This window comes from Cyprinodon variegatus, unplaced genomic scaffold (genome assembly GCF_000732505.1).
Source record: "Cyprinodon variegatus isolate N-32 unplaced genomic scaffold, C_variegatus-1.0 Scaffold792, whole genome shotgun sequence".
Classification (NCBI taxonomy): domain Eukaryota; kingdom Metazoa; phylum Chordata; class Actinopteri; order Cyprinodontiformes; family Cyprinodontidae; genus Cyprinodon; species Cyprinodon variegatus.
Window position 1 is genome coordinate 131598 of NW_015151245.1, and position 18490 is coordinate 150087.

Below are 18490 nucleotides of genomic sequence, written 5' to 3' on the forward strand. Positions count from 1 at the left end.
ATTGTCAGAAAATGATTCTTTCTTGCTTCAGGTTTCCTCCACTGAGCCATCCTACCCTTCTTCAGCATCGTGTCCACTCCAAATAGTACCTCCCCTGGGTTTGACGATCCTCCACCCTCCAAACAATGGCACCCTCTACATGCAGCCAAACAACACCCGGCTCGTTCTCCGCGTTCATTCTCAATATGAGACGAGGGTATCTCGTCTAGGCACCAATCATAGTGTGACCTTCCAGTCAGAATGCCCGACTGAATTATTTTCCAGTCAAACTGTCTGTCAGCCTGGGTGGAGCCCTGGGTCAGAGGTTAAGGTCTCACAGCATTTCATGTATGCAGTGTTAGATCTGAGTCTGAAAAGAGAGGAAAAGAGCGGTCCAGTGAAGGTAGAGCTGGAGGCTCATAATAATGTGACCGAATCAAGCCTGACTGTGGTTGTTCACCTTGAAGAACCACTTGAAGGACTGGTGGTGAAGCCAGACCCAGAACACAGGGTCCTGATGGACTCAGTGGTGGTAAGTTTGTGGTTCTTGGCCGCCTGTTGTGCTGATTGACCATATATGATTTAAGTGACAGTGTCCTCCTCCCTTTCTTTCAGAGCTATACTGCTTCAGTGGTTAAAGGGTCTAATCCAACATTCAAATGGACTGTGGACGATAAGCCCTACTTCACTTACTTCAACAGTGTCCTCAACGTGATCTACCAGAATGCTGCCATCTACAAGCTCACCGTGAGTTTTTGTTGCATGTGCATCACACTGGTAAAACTCAAGGCCTGCTGCTCAAATCAAATTTCTCCAGGCCTGAGGAGCCAAAAAGGCTTATCATATCAAAAAGCAACGGCACATTTTTTTAAACTGTGTCAAATGGCTAAACTTCAAAATAAATAGTAAATTTATAGCCTATAACCACTGCACCACCGAAGCATGTCCTTTCAAAGACATGATGATGCGAAAGTGGGCCGATAAAAAAATAACTTTTGGTACCCTTGATCTACCAGACTATTCTAATGTCTAAATGTTTTAGTTAAAGCTTCTTAATGTTGTTTAACATATTATGCTAGAAAATTATATTTTCCTTTTTTATCAGAATCTTGTAATTTTAGAGCTGGAAGTGACACCAGACTGAAAAGTTCTCTGGAACTCTCCTGCATCTCTTCCAGGTGACAGCAACGAACCATGTCAGCACACTGGTGAAACATTTCAACATAACTGTGGACCGACTGCAGCCAATGGCCAACCTCACAGTGAAGGGGGTACCAGATGTGGTCCCTCAGGGGTCCAATCAGACTCTCACCACCTCCGTCGTCGTGGACATGTCGGTGCCAGCCACGTTCCGGTAGGATCCGTTGGAGAAACGGGCATGTGGTCATTAAATTGATGATATACAACTTTTGAAACATGCCTGTAATCATCGTCTTTTTTTGTTGTTAACTATTTTTTTTAATTAATGAAGTGAAGAAGTTGTCATTTCCCAATTCTGTTTTTCTATTTCCATTCTTTTCTCGGCTTTAAGCTTCCTGTGTGCCATAATAGCACCACAGCAGTCGAAGCCTTGAATTTATAACTATGTGGTCAGGAAAGATTGCTGACAAGGATTTTCCTCTGTGCAACTGTTTCTCCAGAACTTGTCCTTTCCCCCATTTGTTTTACTCTTTTCAACCTTTTCTAACCTTCCTTCAGTTTAGCAATCTTTCTCTTACTCTATGCTTATTTCTTTCTTCTCTAAAGAGCCTTCAAGTTCTGAATTGATTGTTCTCCAAACCCTCCATTGATCTTATTGGTTGAGGAGATTCACATTTTCCAGTCCACTATGTATAATATTTTGTACACAAACTGTCTCTTGGAGTTTACAGCATCAATCAGTGTGAAAAGGTTGATATCTTCCTTTTTGACCTTTCATCATGTCTTTTCCTCTGCAGATGGTCTTTTGGTGATGGCGGATATGAGGAATTTGAGTCAAAGCCTCCATATTCTCCTTCTCTCCTTTGTCCAGCCTCCCCTAATCAAATCCTCTTGAGCAAAAACATCACCTATATCTACTCTCAGCCAGGTATGGCCTCTTTCTTGAACCTGTCAGATAAGCAAATGCAACTAGAGCTGAAGTCTGGGCCAGGGTTTGAAGTAAACGATTTACTTTCTATTTTCTTGGAAGAAATATATTATTATCATTTTTTCTTTTTTTCTTTTGTTAATCATTTTTACTAAGTAATTCAATTTGCAAATTCAAAAGAAAATGTTCTTCAGATTACACAAGGTATAAAGAAACTAATCAGTTTTTTCCCCTTGGTTAGAATATTTACTGGTATTCTGTTTGATGGCATCAAAACATTTAAATAATGCGTGAAAAAAAAACAGGATCATTTGGAAACCATAAAACTCATAAAAGCTATATGTTATAAAGGTTCAGTAAGGATTTCAATAGATATAATTCTTTATTATATATTGAAACAACAATTTTAATCCAAGTTGTGATTTTTTTCAATTCAGTAACGGATGACATTAAAATGACTTCAATTGGTATTAATCACAGTGATGTAAAAACTTTTTGCCTCTTTCTGATTTTTTTTTTTTTTTTTTTGCATGTTTGTCACTTTAAGGTTTTTAAGACCTTGAAACAAACTTAAGTATTTATCAAAGACATTGCAAATGAATGCAAAATGGAGTTTTGAGTAAAGGTTTTCCCTGTATAGAAAAATTATTGCACCTTAAACAAAATAACTGGTTGGGTCACCCTTAGCAGCAGCATCTGAAATGACTTGATCAATAATATGCAGTGAGTCTCTTACAGCATCATCTTTGCAGGATTGTTATTGTTTAGACAAATTTAAGGGTTTTCCAGTATGATTAGCTTTGTTAAGGTCATACTATAAGGCCCTTACAAGGTCTTTTACTCTGTTTTTCATCAGCCTTTTGGAGGTAGACTTGGTGTTGTGCTTTGCATCATTGTCCTGCTGCAGAGGCCAAGTTGGATTTAGCTTAAAATCAAGAACGGTTGGGTGGACATTCGCCTTTAGGATGTTTTGGTAGACAGCAGTATGAATGGCTTAATTCCTCAAAGCAGATAAAAACTTTCTAGAACTTTTTTTTTGTTAACTTTTAAAAGTTGGGATAACAAAAAGTTCAATCAGGCAGTTTGTTTTTGCAGTTCTCTTTTAAAAAAACTAGAGATGAACCAACCTGATGCCTTGGTCGGATATTGGCTACGATGATGACTAATCAGCTGGTTCGGAATGAATGATTTGATATCAGATCCAATCCAGTTCACTTTACATGGAACTGTTATTTCTTTCTTTTTACTACTTATTTGTAAATAAGAAATATAAATTCTGTTTATATCTGTGTTAATTTGTCAATTTTAACAATGTTTATGTCAAAAAATCTTGATGATAAGAATAAACCAACAGATACCATACAGAAAACATTAAGTTTACTATTTTTTATTGCCCTGTTTGTTTCAGGTATTTACACAGCACTGGTGTCAGTATCCAATCGCTATGAGAACATCAGCCAGAGCATCAACATGAGTGTTTACAGCATCCTGACTCGTGTCGACATACAAACAGAGCCGCAGTTTCTGCTCGCAACAAAGTTGGCTGAATTTGAGGCCCATCCTCTGCCCTCACCGTATGGCATTCACTACGACTGGAACTTTGGGGACGGCTCCGCCCTCCAACAAGGCCGCCGTGTGGAACACACATTCTCAGAGAGTGGCGTCTTCAACGTCTGTGTATCAGTAAACAACACCATCAGTTTCACATCAGCCTGTGCAGAGATATTTGTGTACGAGGAGATCGAAGACCTCACCGCTCAAAGCTCATCTCCCACAGAACTCCAAAGCCGCACTACTGTTAGGGCGCACCTGGGTTCTGGTAACAACATCACCTGGACGTTCTCAATGGGGGACGGCACCATATACACCACATCTGAACCTCAGATGTCGCACAGCTACATCAAAGAGGGCAATTACACAGTAAACGTGACGGCCAAGAATGCGGTGAGCTCCGGTTGGACAATCCTTCCGGTTCATGTGTATGTTTTACAAGTCATAAGGATGGAGCCTGCAGGATGTGTCCAAGAGCGGACCAAAGTGGTCTTTCATGCACAGGTCTCTGGTAATGCAACAATTCACTATTATCAGTGGAGTTTTGGGGATGGTAGCCCCAATGAAACTTTTCAAGGCAACCCCATGGTCTCGCACACCTACCAGTCCAGTGGGAACTACCACCTCTCTCTGCTCCTTTCAAGTGGAGTCAACAAAGCCACTAAAGCTAATTTCTTCAACTGGGTGTGTGTGCAGCCGGCTTTGACAAACATCAGCTTCATCCCTGATAAATCCCACTATACCGTTGGAGAAGAAATATATTTCAGAGTGACTGCTGAGCCTGAGTTCAACTACAGCTATCGGTGGGACTTTGGTAGAGAGGAAAGTCCATTCCTCATCCATGGCTCTGGAAATGTTGTGACAAAGTATAAAAAGCCAGGTCATTATCTGGTAACTGTTTATGTCTTCAACAACATCTCTGCCAATAACGCCAGTGCTGTTATTGACATTCTAGCACCAGTTGGACCAATCTTGATTCATCACAATGGGACAAATTACAATAACTTGTCACGGGGTGCTCCATACGCTTTCACAACTTCTTCCTTGGCCTCCGATGTCATTTACACCTGGAGTTTTGGAGATGGAAGTGTGCTTAGAGGTAAACGTGTCCTCCATTCCTACAACATCTCTGGGAAGTATAACATTAGACTTCAAGCTGACAACAGTGTTAGTCATAACGAGACTGCTCTACAGATTATTGTGCTTGCACCGATCCTAAGACTGAGGGTCAACTCTAGTTTGGTAAATGTCCCTCTTAATGATTCAGTCCACTTTGAGGCCTACAAGGAGGAGGGAGATGGTGTACGATATTTTTGGATTCTGTGTGACCGCTGCACCTCAATCCTAGGAAATCACACCATGTTCTACACCTTTCGCTCCATTGGCACCTTTAACATCATTGTAATAGCAGAGAATGACGTGGGAACAGCCCAAGCAAGTATCTCCTTGTTTGTCCAACGAAGGCTGGAGGGTCTGCAGATTTTGAAAGAGAAAGAGGGCAGAACCGCTGCACTGGAAAGCTGTTGCCATGAAACAAACAGTGGTCTCCGCCTTCAAGCAGGATTGAAGGAGGGCACAAACATGACATTTAGTTGGAGCATTGTCACAGAACTTGATCCTGACAGCTCATTTAATGCAAGTGGGAAGACTGTGGAGCTGAACATCCCAAAGCCAGGACCCTGCGACATCTCTCTACGAGCAGAGAACCTCCTGGGTCACCTTGTGGTCAACAAAACCATCAATTTTTTTGAACCACCAGCAGATGTTTTCCTAAAAATCAGCAATAACCCAGTTGCCACTGGAGCTTCAACAAACCTGACAGTAGAGATCACGAAAGGTTCAGATCTGCAGTATCAGTGGTCTGTGGATGGAAGAAATCTACAGTGGACCAAGCCGTCATTGACCTACACCTTCAATAGTCCAGGCCTAAAACAAGTTTCTGTAACTGTCTTCAATGATTTGAGCTCAGCAAACGTAACGAATACCATCCACGTGCAAGATATGATTTCTGGGTTAAGTTTCTCAGGACCCAATGAAGAGGATCAGCTTTATGTGAAAACCGGAGCTAACGTCTCTTTTGAGGGGAAGGTGAAGATGGGAACTGATGTGAGGTGGACATGGCTGGTGGAAGGAAAAACTAAATCAGGAAAGAAAATCTTTGTGGATTTTACTGAGCCAAAAACTGCCACCGTCACGCTCAATGCCACCAATAACATTAGCAGTGAATCCATTTCAAGGAAGTTCATTGTTCAGGATGCGATTAAAGCATTGGAACTGAAGGTGAGTAAGAAGCTGGTAGCAGTTAACGAAAATGTGGTGTTCACCCCCTATGTGATTGGAGCTACGGACGTCAACTTAACCCTCAGCATCGACAACGGGAAAACGATCTACCTTCAGGCAAACAAAAACTTCACTCAGAACTTCAGCAGGGCAGGCACCTACATGATGAATCTGATGGGATGCAACAAGGTAAGATAAACACAGACTGGTTTATTAAAATATACCTATATTGTTTCATTTTGATTGTCAGAGTATACATCAGTCCAATAGTACAATTAATGTTAGGAATTCAGTCTCATGCATTTCCCTGCAGTAAATTTAAATGTTATGGTTTATTAAATGTTTTCACAAATCTACATACTTTAAAGAAGAGTAACAAGAACTCTTCCCCTGTTTCCATGTGATACATATATATAAAGTTAAAGGTTGCCCTTGACATCCTCAAGTTCTTACATACATCGTTGACATACCTATCTCTCTACAATGTCAACATTTTATATAAAATAAATGTATTTTGCCTTGATTATCCAATGGGATATGAAGATGTATACTTAAGTAAGAAAAAATGATTTGTTATCTCAATAAGATGATGTCTAATTATCTTATTTGAAAGGTAGAAATACTTATTTATTTGGAAGATCACTGTGTTTGCCTGCTCAAATTCACCTGTCAACTGTCCACACTACAATCAATTAAATGATTTATAAACGCCTAAAAAAAACATAACTTAATTCAGTTGCTGTTCTCTAGATCTTGGTAGGCTCTAGCCTGCCATATAAAGCCCTTTAATAGTGGACAGTAGCTTTATTGTGGTAGGATGATGCTGCAAATTTGGGTACGCCACATGCAGCCTGCGGTCGGGTCATTACAGTTAACAGGTTAAGAGCAAATATACTTAAAACGTCTTTACTTTACTTTACAGCGTCCTGAATCCAGTCCCCTCTATTCTTTGCTGGCTTTGTGTTCTTCATTTACCTTTTTTTTGTTTTTAAAGGACCTGGTATTTTGCTAGTAACATATTTTGATGTATTTTTTAGTCGACTTTGTTGTGAAAGAGATGAAGAAAAAGGCATTGCTTTTTCGACTTTATAAACTGCTTTTACTGCCATACAAGATGGTGAAAAGCATCTGGAAACGTCTTAATTTTCAGACACGTTATTCTTGATCTGCAGTCACACCTTATGTTTGTTCAAGCTGGGGTTCATGTAAAAATATTATAATTACTCTAATACCTGGATTTCCCCATGAGTGTGAACAATATAATCAGGTTAACTGTTACATTAAATACAAGGTTACGTCCTTATAATTTGTTATAACCAGACTAAAATATATAAGTCTAAAATTTATAAGAATTGTTTTTAGTCCCTTTCAAGGTTTGGATAAGTATAGAAAAACAGCATCAGAGGATAGAAAAATATTTTGTCCTTTATTACCTTCTTTAATTTTTATTTTTTCCTTTCTTATTTTTTTCCTCCACTCTCCTTTCCTGTCTTTATTTCTTTTTTGCTCATGATTTTTTCCATCTTTTCCTTTCTTTGTCATTCAAACTGCACTATACACTTAATAACTTTAAAATTATGTTTTTTTTTTTCATGACAAACCAGATCGACTGTAAAAAAACCAACGTCCAGATTGTGGTGATGGAGCCAGTGAGTGAGCTTTCAATCCAGGGAATCCAACCAGCCATTCCCGTTGGAGAGACGAGGATATATACTGCTGACATCAAGAAGGGGGAACCTGTTGATTTCTTGTGGACGTTTGACATGCCTCACTTAAAAGTCCATTTTGTGAAATTGAAAAAGGTTTGATTGTTCACACATTTAATATTCTCAGATTTTAACATCAGTGTCAGAACAAGATGAACGACTATTAACCCACTTAATTGTTTGTCTATCTCTATGATTTTAGGTGTCTTACACCCCGGAACAACCAGGCACTTTGATTATTTATCTGGGAGCTTTCAATAGCATAAATTGTCGGAACATCACCGAGCGCATACAAGTGCAGACAAAGATCAATTCTACTAACCTGTATGCCATGCCGCAGGATACTTTCATCAACAAGACAATCACTTTTATGGTCTCGATTACTCCTAAATCTAGCCCAGTGAACTGCACATGGGACTTTGGGGATGGCTTTGTAAAAGCCAACAACAACACCGACCCTGTTCACTATAAGTACAGTAATGCGCAACATTATCAGGTCCAGGTATGTATAACCTTATGCTTCCAACAGTTTTTTATCTATAGTTTTTTTGTTACATCCCAGCCACAAACTTAATTTTTTTATAACAAAGAAGCACATCATTATGAGGTAGAAGGAAAAGAGCTGATCTCAAGTTTAGACAGAAATGTTTATTGTGTGGTTTCAGAAATTAGCTCAAGCTCAAATTGCAGGGATGGAATCTTTATTGCATTTAGGGTTGGACTTTGACTGGTTATTGTAATATAAACTTGATTTGATCAAAAATATTCCCATATTTAAGGTTGTTGCTGTGTCAGAATGTAACTCAGCCCCAATCTCCAGTCCTTTCCACCTTCCTATCATCTCTGACAATCTTATTCTGTTATTTTTGAGGTGCACCAATCACAGTAGGAAACATAACGGAACGATAATGTAATGATGTATACTTAGGAACTTAAGGACATGAGAGGAACATGGAACAACAAGGTGCAACTGAAAACATAAGTTAGGGCGAGCACAACAGTAGAAACCAGCAAAGAATAGCTGGGAATCTTTATACTGAGGAGATTGGTTGCTAGATTGAGCACATATGGGTCTAATGAACACACTGAGTTTCATCTCTGATGGAAATATGCAGAGGGAAATGTGGTAAAACAACTGGAGTACTAAACAGAATGCCTACATGTAGAAACTAATCAGGGCAAATCACAATCTACGTTCATGGAATACTAAAGACCACAACACAAGTGAGCACTAGGAATCTCAAAACTACGAAATTAGCTAAAAGTAGAACCGCAGGCTTGACAAAACCAAATATAAGAACAAAGTGGCAGATAAAAAAGTTGAAAAAATAATCCATGTCTCTGCTGAAAAAAGAAGCATTGCCATAGCATTATGCTGCCATCACCATGTTTGGGACCACAATATTCCAGAACATGGTGATGGCAGCATCATGCTATGGTATTGCTTTTTTTTTTTTTTTTATCAGCAGAGACATGAGTTATCTTTTGACTTTTTTATCTTCTACTTTGTTCTTATATTTAGTTTTGGTTGGGATGGTGTGGTCAGGGTATCTAATATTTCAAAATTGTGACAGAATGTCACATTTTCGCCTGCTTGGTTTAGGTTTAGAGTTTAGGTTAACTGTTCTCCATTTTCAGAGGATGGATAAAACAGCACTCTGTGTGTGAATTATCTCTGAGCTGTATGCTTTTTTCTATTGTTGTTCACTAACGTACTATGAAATCCTATGAGGTCCCAATAAAACAGCTGCTTTTATACTCATGTGAAGTTTTTTTTTTTTTCCCCCAGCGTTTTTATTGTCATTACACTGTCACAAGTACATAGCAACGAAATTCACTCTCTGCATTTGACCCATCCTTGGGGAGCAGTGGGCTGCCATTGTGCGCAGTCTGAGGTTAAGGGTCTTGCTCAGGGAACCAGAGTGTCAGTCCGTGGGAGTGGGACTTGAACTCAGAACCTCTGGATTCCAGGCGCAATGACCTAACCACTAGGCCCCGCTCCCCTTAAGCTACACACAGTCAAACCTTTTCACCAATTAAGTGTCTTTGGATTTTATTTAGGAGTGGCAGAATAGATAGGACTGAACACCAATGTAAGCCAAGCTTTCACAGTGTTGTACTTCTTTAGTTCTGCTTCAAAATGATGTGCTTCCTTTTGTTGGTCACACTAAAACACATTGAAATGTGTTGTAACAAAATTCTTAAAGGTGAAATGTTTACTTAAGAGTCTATCTTGGTCATTTTAAATTTCAAGGATTGATGGATTGGAATGTTTAAATGTAAATTCTGTCTTGTTATTTTTTTTTTTTTGACTAGCTCTTTTCTCCTTCCCTGACAGGTAAACTGCAGTAACCAGGTGAGCTCGGATTGGGACAAGGTGGAGGTTAACATCAGAGAATTGGACTGTGAGGAGCCAGACGTTCAGATTTCTCAGTCCCGCCTGGTTCTTTGGCGTTCTCAGCCTATTTCAGCAGAAGCCATAGTGGACTTAAAGGGCTGTTTTCACTACAGAGCTCATTACCTATGGCAGGTTTTTCCAGAGTCCTCCTGTGAAGATTTAATGAGAGAGAGAGAGAGCCCTCTACCCCCCAACCTGAGGTCTCAGATTCCTACCAGTGAAGCAGTCCGCCTGCCTGTGGAGGTGGATGTGCAGCGGCTACAGCTGCTGCTGCCGAAGAGGGCTTTGGCAGCAGGGAACTACTGCTTAGTCTTTTCTCTGGCATATGAAGGTGTGCCTCTAAGGAAGGATGCTTATCTGGAACTCAGTATCGTGGCTGCTAAGTGAGTACAAAAACATCCTTTATATTTATGCGTCTTTGTTCCTTATAGAGAGTAGAGGAGATGAGCATGGCCTCCAGCTGTTTGTTTTATTTTTATTTGAAAGAGAATAAATTAAAACCCTGATTGCAAATTCCACCAAGTGGAAGAAGCGAACCCCATCCATGTTACAAAGTATCTACTTTTTCAAATACTGTAAGTTATTATTTTCAGTTTTATTTGAGTTTGAAAGAAAAAGACTTCCTTGATGTGCAGAATAAAAATGTCCTATTGCTTATTACAACATTTACTCCTTGGAAGGTTTTATGTATCACTCCTGCACATTAGCAAGTTTCTCTCTATTTTATCTGAAAATTTGATCAATTTTTTTTTTTTTTTATCAGGTTGAAGCCAATTATCGAGGGGGGAAGTCACAGGGTTTGGCCCAGGACTCAGGACCTGCAGCTCAGCGCAGAGCAATCCTACGACCCCAACATGGACCCAGACAACCAGTCTCCACTGTATTATCTATGGGAGTGTGAAACTACATCTAAGGTATTTGCCTAAAAATGTCAAGACTTGTGTGTCAGTGGGTTGCTTATATACAAACAAAACTAGAGCTGCAAGCAGAAAGAATTCCAAGATCATCTGTGGTATATTCCATTCAACTGTTTTTCACGTCCTTTTTTTTCTGTTGCTCATCATTCAACCTGCACTGCTGTTGACTTTGCAAAGGCTTTCCCTTCAAACAGTGCAAGGTCTGTGTTTTGGCCTGAACAGTAATTGAACACATCGCCTCCAGTCTCCCCCAACATTTGACCCGTTCCAGTTCGCCTTCCCATTAAACCGCTCCACTGAGGACACCATCCTCTCTGCTCTCCACCTGAGCCTGGCACACCTGGAGGAGAAGAACACCCACGTGCAGATGCTGTTCCTAGACTTCAGTTCAATTCAATTCAGTTTATTTCTATAGCGCCAATTCACAACACATGTCACCTCAAGGGACTTTACAGTTCACTAGATCATCCAGTCAGATAGATTAATCCAAGTTTTCTATCTAAGGAAAACCAGTTGATTGCATCGACTTAATTGACTTGAATGCAATCCCTCACACTAAGCATGCTTGTAGCGACAGTGGAGAGGAAAAACTCCCTTTAACAGGAAGTAACCTCCAGCAGAACCAGACTCAGTGCCATCTAATGAAGCCGACTGGAGTTCAAGGTGACAGAAGCAGAGATAAAAAGGCAACTGTAAAGGGCGGCCCCATCCAGGAAACACGCAGCCAGACAGACGAGCTCTGAGCCAGCTCCCATCTCAGAGGATGAAGAGAGCACATCCAGCCAGTCACAGTCAGAGAAACAGGACTACACTGGAAAACAGGCCGATCTCCAACATCAGTTCAGCTTTCAGGACAGTCATCCCACAGCATCTGATAGGAAAACTCGAACAGCTGGGCTTCAATACACCCCGCTGCAATTGGCTGTTAGACTTCCACACCAACAGACCTCAGTCAGTCCAGGTTGGACAGAACACCTCTGATGTCATCATCATAAGCACAGGCTCCCCTTAGGGCTGCGTTCTGAGCCCCCTACTGTTTACCCTGATGCCTCATGATTGCGTTCCCAGGTTCACCACCAATCACATCGTGAAGTTTGCAGACGACACCACGGTGGTGGGCCTCATCAAAGACGACAACGACCGAACTATAGAGAGGAAGTGGAGCAGCTGGTGGACTGGTGCAAAGATAACAGCCTGATCCTGAACATGGAGAAGATGAAGGAGATCATTGTTGACTTAAGGAAAAACCGGCCTAACCACGCTCCACTGGTCATCAACAGCTCAGCTGTAGAGGTGGTCAACAGCACCAAATTCCTGGAGGTGCGCATCACTGACAACCTCACCTGGACTGTAAACACTACCTCAGTGGTCAAAAGGGCACAAAAGCGCATGTATTTCCTGCGGAGGATAAAGAGAGCCCACCTGACCCCACCCATCCTCACCACCTTCTAGAGAAGCACCATAGTGAGCGTTCTGACCAGCTGTCTCACTGTATGGTGTGGAGGTTGCAGCACCTCAGACTGGAAGAAAGTGAGAAGAGTGATGAGAACAGCAGAGAAGATCATCGGGGCTCCTCTTCCCTCTATAAAAGACATTTCATCCCAGCCTCGCATGTCCCGAGCCCATAACATCATAAATGATCCCTCACACCCCCACCATGGACTGTTCTTCCTGCTGCCCTCTGGGAAGAGACTTCGATGCAGTCGATAAAGGTCCAGCACATTCCAGAACAGCTTCTTCCCCACCGCCATCAGACAGCTGAACTGTTGAAAAAAACTGAATCATGTCTCAGACTCTGCATCAAACTGACAACACCAAAGCAAAACACTGCAAAACCACACCATATATATCTAATTTTTTCCCATACTGTTTACATTTGATCACTGCTGCACTTTAAAAGATGGAAATGTCATGAGAGCTGTATAAAACTAAATTTAATTTTGTATGCACTCTGTTTATACAAAATGACAATAAAGTTGTCCAAGTCAATGATATTCTAAATTGTAAAACACTCCTAGAGGTTGCAGTCATTTGTTTGTGTTATAATGTTTTGCATATTTTTAACTTAGCAAAAGACTAATGCATTTAGTTGGAAATTTGGATGTGGCCTAGTTAATCTGGTGCAGGACTATGTAGTGATTCTGTACATCTAATGTGAGGTTTAGCATAAGAAAAACTACACTTTTTCTGCATCTGAGTGCTTGAAAGTTTCCAGTTTAAAGCAGCAGAATCAGATGTGGTGGTGAAGAAAAGATAAAGTAAGATGTCAAAGTGGGATACTGTTATCATTAGAATTAAAGTTATTATAGTGTAAAACTTGGACTTTACTTTTTTCATCAAACCAAAAAACTTTGTTTCAGATACAAAATAAGATAAACATCTGTTGAGAAAAGACAAGGTAGCCAGGTGCTTAAGGAGTTCTAATTCATTGAGTTTAGTCTACATGTTTTGAATAATCCCAGAAGCGTTTTAATGCTATATTTTAAATTGCATTCTCCTGGTATCTTTGGAAGGGCTCCTTTCCATCACCATAATCATTATCTTCCTTCATAGATTCTCTATTAGATGGAAATCAGGACTCGAAAATGTTAATATTAGGGCTGCAACTAACGATTATTTTGCAAATCAATGAATTTGTCTAATTGTTTTTTTCAATTAATGGATTAATAATTGCATAGAGTAGAATTTTTTAATGAAATAAAACCACGTAAAACGAAAACTTTTCCACATGAGGAGTTCTGGATAGAGCATATTGAAAGACTAAAAATATTTTTCTATCTAAAATGCAAAATGTTTCTATTTGTTTGGGTTTTTTTTATTTACAATGTTGGTATAATTACTGCTCTGCTTACTGCTCTGTCAGCTAAAAGCATGATTTAGTGTCTGTATACTTCAGTTAACGATTAATCGATTACAAAATTAGTTGACGATTATTGAAATAATCAATTCATTCCAATTAATCCAATTAATTGTTTCAGCCCTAGTTGACCTAATGTCAAAACACACATTTTGAAAATGAAAATATAAATTTTGGGATTAACTTTAAATGCAAGCTTAAAACTCATTGTTGGTTACTTAGGGACTATTTTCCTAAGTGCGGCTGCTTATAATTGCCTGTAAATATTGCATTGTTATCTGTTGAATCAAAGCAGTAAATCACTTTAGACTCTCTTTGTGTTTTTTCTTTAGTTTTTTTTTGTTTTATCTTTGACTTAAGCCCTTGGGTACAACACAAAAACTGTTCGACAAATCTCCGGATTTATTTTAATTCAGCTTGTAAGAGCGAAGAATAACAAAGCAGAGCTGTGATGGACAGAGAAGGACGCTTCGGATAAACCACTGCCTGCTGAGAAGCATTGACGTCAAACAGAGAAAATGTCTGTCAGTGTGTCTCTGAAATGTTAGTTGGTGTTGATTTTCATGTTTTTGGTGTTTCTTGCTGCTTCGGTGGACGGAACTGTGAAGCATTAAGCAGAAAACGAGTAGAATGTGTTCAGTAGAATGGAGCTAAACTCCACAAAAACTAAACTCTTAAGGAAAATGGCCTTAAAGAGTGTGTGTTTGTTTATGTGAGCTGAACACAGATTCAGGCATTTAGATTGTATAACTGTTTGGGGATATAGTCAGCATTCCACAGCCAGTGCTTTTGCTCCACACCCCTAACCATTACGCAGCCCACATTAACGGTGTCGCACACATTCACACGCAGACAGAAAGACACGCTGTTGATAGAGAGGAGTGTGGTGTCAGCCACAAAATTACATTATTTTACAGCTATTATATTCCAATAAGTGTGTTTTTCCATAAGTTAGGGAAAGCTGACTTATTCCAACGACTGCTCTTGCTTGTATTGAAACAAACTGAACTAAGAACTGAAACAACTTTCTGTTCCTAGTTTGCAGACCACTGTGCTACCCTGAACCTCAGCTTTGGCTTAAGCGATCCTGTGTTGGAAATCTCCGGCTCCGAGCTGGAGGCAGATGTTGAGTACACTTTCAAGTTAACTATCAGCAAAGAGGGCATGCCACCAGAGTCCACCACTCAGACTGTAAGTCCATGTGTAAAGTACAAGTGAAAATCATCAGTGTTAACCTTGCCCTGCATTTTTTTAATTAAAATAAACATTTTGTACAGAGTCATGTCTCTTATTGTTATCATTTGGGTTTTGTGATAGGTGCTTGTGCAGAGCGGCTCCATTCCCATGGTGTCTCTGGAGTGCGTGTCCTGCACGGCCCATTCCATTTACGAGGTCAGCCAGAACTTCCGCTTCTTACTCAAAGGAACCTGCAACAACTGCAAGGGATTTCACAGAGGGGTAAAAACACACACATTTTAAATGAAGGCAGAAGCACACAGAGTGTCCTGTGTTGCAAATTTATTTTGCGCTCCCGAAAGAGAAAGGAATCCGTATTTGCTTTTGACACACACTTTTTTTGCCCGACATGACATGTTTTTTTTGTTTTCTCTGGAGCAGCATGGCATGGACAGACAGATTAACCATCACCCTCTAGCAATTTTTCTTCTTCTTTTTTCCTTTCTGGCTACTCCTGACTAGCGATGCACCGATCCGATATTTTTATCGGTATCGGTCCAGATATAAAAAAAAAATAAAATAATCGGTATCTGTGACAATTCACCTGATATAGGGGCAGATCTATTCATTCTGACTCTATGCTATGCTCTGCCGTCACAACACGGCAATATTGCCCAATGGCGTGCAATATTTGTGGGAGAAATTTTTCGAGGGGCGGTGTTAAATCTTCTAACTATAACACGACCAACTTAATGAAACACCTCCAGAAGTTTCATAACAAGGAAAATGCTGAGATTATTGGACTCGGCAAACAAAAAGGAAGCAGCGGGAAGCAGCTAACTTTGATGGAAGCAAAGGAAAGAAGTGAAATATTTTCCACGTTACAGTATAAAGGCCAAAAAAAAAATCACATAGATGATACTTGATAATGGTAATTACACTTTTTTTTATATCTTCATCAAGTCAGAGAACTTTTGGTTTAAGATTTTGTGCACAGTTCTCAAATAAATAAGTCATAACATTTATATTTGGGTTGTTTCCTATTTTATTAAAGAAAATGGAAATCAAATCATATGCACAGAAGAATGATTCCAGTTTTTTGGGGGTTTTTTACACTATAAAACAATTTTTTAGGTAATATTTCAGTGCTGTTTTTGGTATCGGTATCGGCCGACATTAAACTTCAAATATCGGTATCGTATCGGATGTGAAAAAAGTGGATCAGTGCATCCCTACTGCCGACACTAACGTTGACGTAGTGCCCAGATCAGATGTCCCTTAACAAGAGTAGTTAGATGTGTTGTTCTAAACAATAGAATTAATTAAACACATAATGGTTATATTAAACATATTAATAAACTACTGAATATATATGCAGAAAATATGGTCAGGGTGCAACATGTGCTGCCAGTGTGACGGCAGCTTTTCCAGGTCATTTTCTTCCTTCTTACATCTTCTCTTGGGATTTCTGTGTAGTTTTGTGAGGGCTTGAGGTAAATGAGGTCATCATAATCTTGAGTGGAGCCACAGAGGATATGTTATACCTCAGCTAACATAAGGAAACCATTTCAACCTCTGGTTGAGATGCTGGAACTCAGATGTTCCAGACCAGCTGGCTGCTGTCAGCTGAGCAATAATATGGGTCAGTTCTTAAACTCAGCTTTAGTTTCCATTCTGTACACAATTGGCTTTGCTGTTCTTGGCATGAGTCTGAATCAGCTTGGATGTAAAATGATCTGTTTTCTCACGAGCTCCTTGTCCCTCAGGGTTGCTACAAAGTCTGAAAGACAATAGAATATGATTAAAATGTTTTCCACCTCTGAACTATTATGGAAGGATAAAATATAAGATTGAAAAAAATACTTGAATTTACAATCTGTAGTCTCTGTTGCTCGCTCTTGTTGTTCCACGCTCAGCCAACTCTATGATTGTTCAGATTATTTACTGCTTTTTTCCCTGTGTTATTCAGCGATGGAGCGCCATGACGCTGCACAATGAAACTCTGGTCCTGGACTCCTCTTCCACCACCACAGGGAGCGACGGCATGTATCTGGTGCTGCGGAAGGGCGTCCTTAGGGACAAAGTATCCTATATCTTCACGCTGCATGTAACAGACAGCAGTTTGGATGGTGAGGGAGCGGCCTCTTATATACTACACCAAAACATGCCCCCAGAAGGTGGTGAGTGTCACCTTACAGCGGCAGGGGAGGCAGGAATATTGTCAGGGGTTGGAGATGACTGGAGGATCCGGACATTGCTGGACCAAGTGCATTTCAACTGCTCAGGTTGGACTAGAAGGAGGCTTTTATTTTTATTAACACCTTTGCTCTCATTCTGTGTTTAAAAATCTAATAAGTTCATGTTCTCTCTGTGTGCAGGTTACAGTGACTTAGGGGTCTCAGAAACCCCCTTTCTGTACAGCCTGCTGGTGACACGCTGTAGGGAAGACTACTGCGAGGATTTCTGCATTTACAAAGGCAGCAATCCGGAGCACTCAGCGTTCCTCCCACCAGGCTTCCGCTCAGCACGACACCGTGTGTCCGTATCCATCACAGTGGAGGACTACGAGGGAGCTGCCTGTCTGGCACTTAATAAGTAATTACCTTTTGTTTGTTTAAAAGAAAAGACAAGATAATTGGTATTTTAAATCTGCCTTTAGCTTTGGACTTTTAACCACATATTTTTGTGTCTGATCTCTAACATAGAAATTAAAAAGTAAGCAGAACTTATTATTGTTATCAATAACATTATAATCTTTCTTTTGGGACTTTTTTTTTCCAAAAGCTGTTAAGATTGTTCCTCTTTATCATCAAGCCAACTCTAGAAAAGGTCCTTTTGATAGACATTATTTATATGAATCATGTCATCAGACTTTATTATGAACAACTATATAGAATGCAGAGGTGGAAATAAATGGAATAAAAAGCCCCAAAGCTCAGTTCATCAGAATTGTTTTACTTTGTGTTTTTATCCAGAACCATAGAGGTTGTCCTGCCAGATCTGCCCCCAGAGTACAGCAGTCTTCCTCACTGGCTGTCTGAGATCACCGACAGCAAACTGAAGAAGCTGCTAGAGCAAGGAGACTCGCAAAGGGTCAGAGAGTTGTCGCTCGCTCTCATTACAGTGCTAAATGAAGTAAGCAACACTTATTCACCCAGAATGACGTGTTTTTATGACCATTGACAATGTCATTTATATACAGTACAGGCCAAAAGTTTGGGCACACCTTCTCATTCAAAGAGTTTTCTTTATTTTCATGAGTATGAAAATTGTAGATTCACACTGAAGGCATCAAAACTATGAATTAACACATGTGGAATTATATACTTAATAAAAAGTGTGAAACAGGTGAAAATATGTCTTATATTCTAGGTTCTTCAAAGTAGCCACTTTTTGTTTTGATTACTGCTTCGCACACTCTTGGCATTCTCTTGATGAGCTTCAGGAGGTAGTCACCTGAAACGATATTCACTTCACAGGTGTCCCCTGTCAGGTTTAGGGTTGTCACGATACTAAACTTTTCAACTCGATACCGATACTAAGGAAAATATTCGATAC

The 18490-nt window shown here is 40.0% G+C and overlaps 1 protein-coding gene across 1 annotated transcript in view; it reads left to right on the forward strand.

The window, feature by feature from the left end:
* Positions 1-18490, forward strand: part of pkd1 (polycystic kidney disease 1 (autosomal dominant)) — a 92540-nt gene that overhangs the window by 47644 nt on the left and 26406 nt on the right. The window contains exons 15-28 of the mRNA XM_015396359.1: positions 32-511; positions 595-726; positions 1158-1333; positions 1917-2047; positions 3456-6067; positions 7483-7656; positions 7787-8086; positions 9923-10365; positions 10746-10896; positions 14795-14947; positions 15074-15214; positions 16902-17217; positions 17311-17527; positions 17908-18067. Of these exons, the coding sequence (XP_015251845.1) occupies positions 32-511; positions 595-726; positions 1158-1333; positions 1917-2047; positions 3456-6067; positions 7483-7656; positions 7787-8086; positions 9923-10365; positions 10746-10896; positions 14795-14947; positions 15074-15214; positions 16902-17217; positions 17311-17527; positions 17908-18067 (5586 nt within the window). The remainder of the gene's footprint in view (positions 1-31; positions 512-594; positions 727-1157; positions 1334-1916; positions 2048-3455; positions 6068-7482; positions 7657-7786; positions 8087-9922; positions 10366-10745; positions 10897-14794; positions 14948-15073; positions 15215-16901; positions 17218-17310; positions 17528-17907; positions 18068-18490) is intronic.